This window comes from Zingiber officinale, chromosome 4B, assembly GCF_018446385.1.
Source record: "Zingiber officinale cultivar Zhangliang chromosome 4B, Zo_v1.1, whole genome shotgun sequence".
NCBI lineage: Eukaryota > Viridiplantae > Streptophyta > Magnoliopsida > Zingiberales > Zingiberaceae > Zingiber > Zingiber officinale.
The window spans coordinates 23,181,459-23,189,849 of record NC_055993.1 but is presented as its reverse complement, the minus strand read 5'-3'; the positions used below and the strand labels follow the sequence as shown (position 1 = coordinate 23,189,849).

The window sequence follows — 8,391 nt, the reverse complement described above, 5'->3', positions numbered from 1 at the left end:
TTATGATAATGATGCAATTTTCTATTTTACAAAATTAATAAATGCTCCTCAAAAGCTTAGTTGCTTCTCAAAATATCATCTAAAATTTTAATGCAATAAGTATTTTTAATTTCAGTTTATAGGACTTCTCTTTATTAGAATTAATGTAGAGATTGTTGAAAAGTTAAATTTTGTGCACTTCCATCGTCCACATGAAGTCTCATCTTTATCAGTGCTCTATAGTGTTCACTCTTTATAAACCACAAGTGCTAATTTTGTGCACTTCCACTTTCCACCCTCTATGATCGATCAAAATAATGACTCGAGATAAAAATGATAAAAATTGCATAGTAACTTTCACATGATTGAATCCATCTTCTTTGATAAGACAACAAGATAAAAATGGAATTTGGCGTTGAGAGAATATTGTGTATTATATGAAAATAAAGAAGTTCAATGAGAATAGAATACATCAATATCTACATCTTGTTTAAAAAGCCTTTGGATCCTCCCTTAACTCTTCTTAATAAAAATGATAAAAATTAAATAAAACCCTCACCTCTAACACTTTTTAAATAATAATAATAAAATACTTTTCACCCAGTAAAAGGCCTCTCTGCAATTCTTTTGACACTATAACATCTCCTAAATTCCAAAACAGTTAAAGGAAGAATTGAAAGTCTGCCATTGTATGAAATCATACTAAAAATCATCTTAAAAAATCACTACAACAAAGTTTATTCAGCACATAGGCATAACTGAACATATTGGAAAATATACGATGAAATCCAACAGATAACACATGAAAGTAGTTTTGTTTGGGTTTTTTTGTCCCTATCTGTGGGGATCTTTACATATTTTTTTCTTAACGTGATTCTTCCTTGGAGTGCTTCTGTTCTCACTTCAGTGATGTTATAGTTCAGAATATCAAAACACTTTCCATGCAGTGATTAAGCTCGAATCCAATGGGTTAACTGATCAACAACCTAATTAGCCTATTCTACATGTAAAATATCCCCCCAAACTGGTAACAAAGTACCAGTTCAACGAAGCAAACTCATCATGAGGTCGCAACCAAAATGAATGACCAGGTATAGGTGCTTGTGATCAGCATTTGCTTCCACCAATTAGTTGGCTAACGTGTTGGAATGCTAGTGGAGCTCAAATTCCTCGCACTGCAATTTGCTATGATTTCAAATGTTTTGTTACAAGACTTGTTAAACTATCCGATTTCCTCTTCTTAGTTCCACTGACCAGCTTATTCACATAGGCTATGTATCCTTCAACGTTAAATTTTCTTTTGCAACCTGCATAATTCATGTAGCGAATCTTTCCAAAGACCGGCCTCTCTTTCCAGCCCTGAAATAGAAGATATCCAACAAAAACACCATCAATATATTTCACTGAGCACCAGAATCTTGACGCAAGAAACTCAACAATGTTTGGGAGGTGGTGTATGGATCCTAGAAGTCCATAGTTTGAAGAAATCAACGGCAAATTAAACACTAAGAGAATAGTAGCAGCGTTTGTGATCCAGAAAACATAAGCATATAGTTATCGGAAGACAAACCTGATCATGGACGCCACATATAGACCACATGCAACCGACATAGCCATTTGGATCTCTCCCGTCCAACTCATACTGTAAGTGGTGAGGCAAAAAATAATAATAAAGCACAATAACAGTTGTAGATCTTGAACAGATACCTTGAATAGGAAAGCATCTCAATATTAATCTATAAATAATTTGTCGAAATAACTAGCTTCTATTTGACCAAAACATGAAAAGATGGAAAGTTACATTATCAGACACCATTGCCATCAATTTGAATTATCAAACTATTTGGGATGGACTATATCCCTCCATTGAACTCTATGCATAGCTACTGTCATCATCATCTTTGTCCCACCTATATGGGATCAACTATATAAATTTTATCCTTTAAGCTCCATACAAGGTTACAAGAATGTTTGCCCCCCTCTATGGACGACTATATCATTACTCACATTCAAATCCTTAATTACTTGCATTTGCATCGACTAAAATTTTCTTTGATCTCCTTTATTTCCCACACTTCCAATTCTAATTGACTTATATGAATATATTGGTTGCCATTGAAGTTTTATTATCATCTTAACTTAATTATTTTTTATTTTTGTTAGAACTACAACTAATTGAACTGGATAGTAGTTTTTTTTTTTTTTTTTAATAAATTTCAAATTCCATCTGCATGGGCTTGACATTTGGGTTCCACCAAAAAGATAGAGATGGCATAGTTCTCTTAGAATAATAGAAATAGTTCTTACACAATTTGCATGTTAGTTATTTTGAAAGATAGACTAAAAGAACCAATTTCAACATATCTGTATGCTGCTTTGATATTACATGCTGATACAAGTTTTTACCCTACAGCAGACTGAAAGAACTGAATGATAGGATTAAGGAAGTGATTCCTGATGATGCAACTGTTGTTAGACATATATAAAGATATGTATATAAAGATATGTATATAAAGATATGTAATTAGTAGTTGGAAATGCACATAGTTAACGCAGGGATCATCTGCATAGCTAGCAATAATGCTTTTCTAGAAAGTAAATGGACAGCATGAAGCCTACCAGTATGGCTGGTGATCATGAACTATGACAGAATTCTTTACCAGATCAAAAGATGTATTAACAGTAGTTCCAAGAGAGGTGTGTTCTTTAATCTTCCAATAGTGCAATATATGTGTATATGAGAGAAGTGATGCGACCAATATACTTATCAAGACAGTCTGTTTTTCATTTTTGATGCTAGTTAAGCAGAACCAATATATACCATTATAAAGAACTCCACTATGTTACAAGAAAACTGTATACCTTGTCATTTAAGTATATTGCTATTGACAATGCTTCCTCTGGTCTGTTTGTCCATTCGAGGATTTTCTTGGCCCAGTACATCCTGTTGATCACAATCACATTATTCCTATGAAAGAGGTAAGAGAAATCCCAACAAATTTCTAGAGGTTAAATGGGATTCTTAAGCTGAGTCTTAAATGTTAAAAATATGCATCAACAATTTAGCAGCTCGAAATTCTCAAGTTGCCGACATGATTTTTAAGTAACAATATGAATGAAGATTGTTGTTTAATGCTATTGGGATACCAAACAAACTGTAGCAAGATTGATGAAAAGGAAATCATAATACGGGATAAGACTGATTAAAAAAATCAGCTTTTACCTCATGTATCCATGCATCTTACCACAATGAACCATCTCAAGTTGCGAGGCATTCCATAGCTGAAAGGTACGAACCAAATTAAGAGTGGCACAGGTATACATTATTTATTTAGAAAATTATTCGAATATCACTCGTAAACTTACAGGATCAGCAGTTTGTGCTTTCTCTAGCTGTTCTCTCCTGCAAAGAGTAAAGAAATTAAGCAACCAAGAGAACTGCGGACACTATTTGCAAATATAAAATGATTCAACAATTAAAAAGTAAAGATGGGCTGATGTAAAATTCTATCAATCACTTACGAATAAACATGCTCTCGTTTATCTTTAGCATGGCCCATCAAGGACTTGCGAGCCCACTCCCATGCACCTTGCAACGAATCATAATGAGGTTGGTAATAACAAAAATTATCAGCCAACTCCCTTCTCACAATCAATTCCTCCAAGAATGCATCCACCGACTGTGAATCGTTCATTCGCAACATGCATATATCAGTTATTCTTATATTAGTGACTTCCAAAAAAAGTTACAATTCGAACCATTAGTTGCATGAAGAAGAATCTAAATTGTTGAACAACATGTAACTGCATTCCTTGCTAATTTGCGGCTAATATATTAACTATCAAAAAAAAAATCCAACAAAATTTCTTTAACGCATGGTTGTGCAATAGTCTGTAATTACTTGAATACAAAATAGTTCAACAATCTCTTCCTGGAGACAAATTGAATAACGAGACAAGATTGCTCACTACTAATCTACACTGCATTTTATGACATAAAAGTTTTTTTTTTAAAGCATTGCAGGATAAAATTGAAAAGGCTCTCAATTTTACACACCATCAGGGAAGTAGGCATACCTTGGGACAGGAATTCCGAAGCTTCCGAGCTTCAAGAGCACACCGCTGAGCCGAGATATGGCCAAAGTGCAGGTAAGGCGAGAGCCCCGACAACGCCCTCGGCTTCACTGGATCATTACGATCGCTGTCGTAACTCTTCAACCTCTTTGTCAAGAAGCCGTCTTTGCTTCCCATCAGCATCTCTGTCGCAGCTTCCTCCCCCGGCTCACACCAGTTGATCTCCGGCACTTCCCCTGTTTCCCTATGTGTCAAAAGGAGAGTCGGAGATGTCAGCAAACTCGTGCCAAGATTCGAATTTTGGGGGATTCTAAATATGTTAACTGGATTGATGAGTTAACTCAATGACTTCGTTGATCAGTTCATCCCATTCGATTTCAGGCGGTGCCTCCCCTGCCCACGGCACGGCGGGGACCGGAAGCTTGGGGAACTCGACGAGAAACTCCGGGAGGAGACGATGGATCTTGGAGCGTATCGTCTTGGCGCTGTATTCGAGCTTGTCGGAGGCGACCCAGATAGGGACCACGTTGTGGGCATCGACCTCGTGGAAGGCAACTTCAGCTGGGAGGCGCTCGCAGAGAGCGTCCTTCCAATCGCGGACGGGGCGCAGGGGTGAGAAATCGGCGACGAGGGTGGAGGCTCCGAGGCGGCGGAAGAGATCAGGGAGGACATCGGGGGCGTCACCGCGGAGGAGGAAGAAGGGGAGTCCTAGGGCTGCGAGGCGGCGAGACAGAGGGCGGAGAGCGCGGAGCATGAAGCCGAGCTGGCGGGCGTGGGCGCCGAGAAAACGGCGGGAGAGGCAGAAGGCGACGCAGAGGGGGACGGCGGAGCGCGAGGCGAGATCAGCGGCGTGGAGGAGGGCCCAGTTGTCGGCGGCTCGCTGGTCGCGAAACATCCAGTAGACGACGGGGCCGGAAGGGGAGGAGGACGGGGAGCCGGGCCTGAGGAAACGGACGCGGGCCGGGTGGACCGCGGCGGCCGGTGCGGAGCTGGGTGCGACGACTGCGGGTGCCATTTGGGAGCAAAGAACGGTGGCGTGTGGGCGTGACAGCGTGAAGCGGAGCCTGAGGGAAGAAACGGGCGGGAAGTGGGGAGCGCTGTGACGGAGATGAAGCCACGTCGACGAGGTTCGGAAGTGAGTGGAGCTGCTTGGTCCAGAATGGGTGCGACGCCGACGTGGGGTTGCTTCTTGTTTTTTCACCCCATGCACTTTAGTTTTAAAATTTTTAATATCAGTAGATTTCGTTTTAAACTTCAGATTTTTCCACGCTTTCAACAAGACCTCTGTAAATTTATTTTTTATAATTTTACCATCTGCTTCATTGGGGAATGCTCCCTATAATTTCATTGTTATCATTTTGCCTCCTTCCTTGTATTCCTATAGTTTTATTGATTATCCTCTTTGGCAATTGACATGGATAATAACTATGGTGAATGATGTAGCAAAAATTCATCACTTGTTAGTAAAAAGGTGAATGTGATCGTCTCTATCCTCGTCAATCCATCCTAAAATCAAAAAATAAAAATCATCGCTTGTGTTGGATGCTGAGGTGGACAATGATGGCGCAAAGATAGGACAATGTGGAGGTAGTCTGGATAGGAATCGTTACTCACAACCAAAATAATCTTCCGTAAGTGGCTGCTAGAGTTGTTCGACAAAAATAATCTTAAGTCACACAAGAGTCAAAGTAGAAAGAATGTAAATAAAAAAAAATTAAAAAAAAACTTTTCTTTTTAGCAGATATGTCTGGGTATGACTTAAAAATGCTCCCTTTTCTTTTATTTCCCATGTGATTATAAACCATCATATACCCAAGTATGGCTTGATATGACAGTAGATAGAAGATCATACCTAGGTAGGATATGTAATTGCAAAGAATTATGGCCAAGTATAGATTGACATGGAGCTATAACATGTAAGGCCAAAGGTAGGCAGGATTGGAGGTCAAATCTAGAAGAGACCACATTGACAATCATTAAGAGTTCAGGGACTTGAGCAACTCAATAAAGCAACTGTGTCATTCGAATGCCAATATTGAATTAAGAGCTCAAGAACTCAAGAGTTTGGGCTGGAGAGTTCACACTCGAGAGCTAAAATTTATCGGATCGAAAAGCGCTAAAGGAGAATAAATAATATTTTTGGCTAATTCATTCATTTTGAATAAACTCAAAGTAAATACACAGTGAAAATAAGAGAGAGATAAATAAAATACAAACACCAAGGATTTACTTGGTTCGGAGCATGTGACGACTCCTATTCTAAGGCCCGTAAGTGAGAGTACTTTCGATGGACAATCACTATAAACTCGAGAATCTTTTACAAATAAGTAAATACAAGTATTGAACTTAAAAGAGTATACCGACAATACAGAAAATGATCAACTCAAGCAGCTGAGCGTCGTTGAGTCGTTTCGGTGTAGAGCGCAGCTTCGAAGATTGGTTGTAGAATTGTTGTTCGAAGTAGCTAGCCGAGACCCCTTTTTATAACAACTTCAAGTCTGATCCAGATCCCCTGATCTTCGGGATCAAGCCTTGACTCGACCCGGATCGGTCGACCAATCCCCTAGTTCGGTCAACCGAACCTGCTGAACTTGCCCAGCCTTCCGTCCAGATGCAGCCTCTCTGGATAGCGCTTACGTTCGGTCGACCGATCCCTCTGTTCTGTCGACTTATCAGCCGATGGTCTCTGCCTCATATAATCCGATCAACTCGCTCGACCAGGCCTTTGTCTGTCTTCGGTCCAGTCGACCGATCCCGAGCTTCGGTCGACCGATACCTCCGGTCAACCCTTCACCGAGAGCTGGATTCTGATCCTTTGTGTACTAGGGGGTTCGGTCGACCGATCAAGATTATGTCTGACCCTGTAGAACTGTTAGTTTCCTGCAAAACAGAATTAAATTATATGAAACAAATAAGTTGACAGCCTTCGGACGATCCGATTTTGACTTCGGATTTCTTCCATAAACCCTAGGTTGAACTGACGCCTACTATTTGCTCACCGGGGAGCACGTCCTCACCTACTCTTCTCAGGAGAGATTACCTATTGTCAGATTGATCCTCCAGACCAACTAGACTTTTGCTCAGCGTCCGAAGCTTCTGGTCTTCATGCTGGACGTTCACTCCATGACCCGTCCAAACTTCCACCCGGCTTGCGACACCAGGATTTCAACCTAGAGTCCCCGACTCTAGGATTTTGCCCGAAGCTCTCGACCCGCTAAGACTTTTCACCTAGGATTACCACGCCCTAGGACCTATGGTTACCACCTCCTAGGATTTCCACCTGCCTAACCGCAACTAGGACTTTTCCTCACCTAAGGTTACCACCCCCTAGGATTTTCCACCTGTCTATAATCCACTAGGACTTTTGCCTAAGAACACTTAGGACTTTTCCTGCAAGCTCATTCAAATCTGTTAGATAATAAGTAACCTTAACTTTAAACCCTTTATCATTATCAAAACACAGGTTCGATCGTGTGATACTTCCCACACCAACAAAAATGACTTAACTTGGAGTCAATATATAAACAACTTTTTACTGAATCACATAGGTAAAGTTTTAAAATTATCAAATCAAGTAGGGTAGTTTCAAAATGACTAAATCACGTACTCACTTTCCGTTTTATCCCTAATCAATTGACTAGTGTTAAAAAAGCAGTCAAATTGATTTCTTTTTGAAAATTAGTCAACTTATTTTTTACCATTCGAATCTATTTCTCTCTATGCTGAATTTTTAAAAATTTTAACAAATCAGTCGACTAATAATAAAATCAATTGATTGATTTGTTTTTTATCAACAATGTTATTGAATCAAAGTTGATTTTTGGCAAAATTGGTTGATAGGCCAAAAGACCACAGATTGATATAAAACTAGTTCCTATGTGTTCGTCTAGTTCTCCTAATTATATCCATGCCTTCAAATATCAATTTGACTCAATATATTAAGAGCAATGATATTTTGAACATGAATGTATTCAAAAAATCTAATTCATATTCAAAAAATCATTGCTCTCAATATATTGAGTCAAATTGATATTTGAGGTCATAAATATAATCAAGAGAATTAAAAGAACACATAAGAACTAGATTTTATCAATCTGAGGATTTTTTAGTTCATCAGCTGATTTTATCCAAAATTAATTAGTGGACCAAATTATCTCGGATTAACATGAAACTAGCTCTTATATGTTCGGCTAGTTCTCCTGATTATCTCCATGCCATCAAATATCAATTTGACTCAATATATTGAAAGCAGTGATTTTTTTAATACAAATTTTAGCTTTTTACTGATTAGTTTTCATGTAAAAAGTTGAAATTCATGTTCAAAAAATTACTACAATA

At 38.9% G+C, this 8,391-nt stretch overlaps 1 protein-coding gene across 1 annotated transcript; it reads right to left on the bottom strand.

Moving 5' to 3' along the window:
• Positions 1 to 869: 869 nt before the first annotated feature.
• On the bottom strand, positions 870 to 5,194 carry LOC121974859 (deoxyribodipyrimidine photo-lyase-like). Its single transcript, XM_042526120.1, has 8 exons — positions 4,395 to 5,194; positions 4,057 to 4,297; positions 3,502 to 3,659; positions 3,346 to 3,382; positions 3,203 to 3,261; positions 2,842 to 2,923; positions 1,550 to 1,621; positions 870 to 1,338 (listed from the first exon to the last, which is right to left on the bottom strand). The coding sequence occupies exons 1-8, from the start codon at positions 5,066 to 5,068 to the stop codon at positions 1,165 to 1,167; spliced, it is 1,497 nt and encodes a 498-aa protein (XP_042382054.1). The 5' UTR covers positions 5,069 to 5,194; the 3' UTR covers positions 870 to 1,164.
• Between the last annotated feature and the right edge of the window lie 3,197 nt (positions 5,195 to 8,391).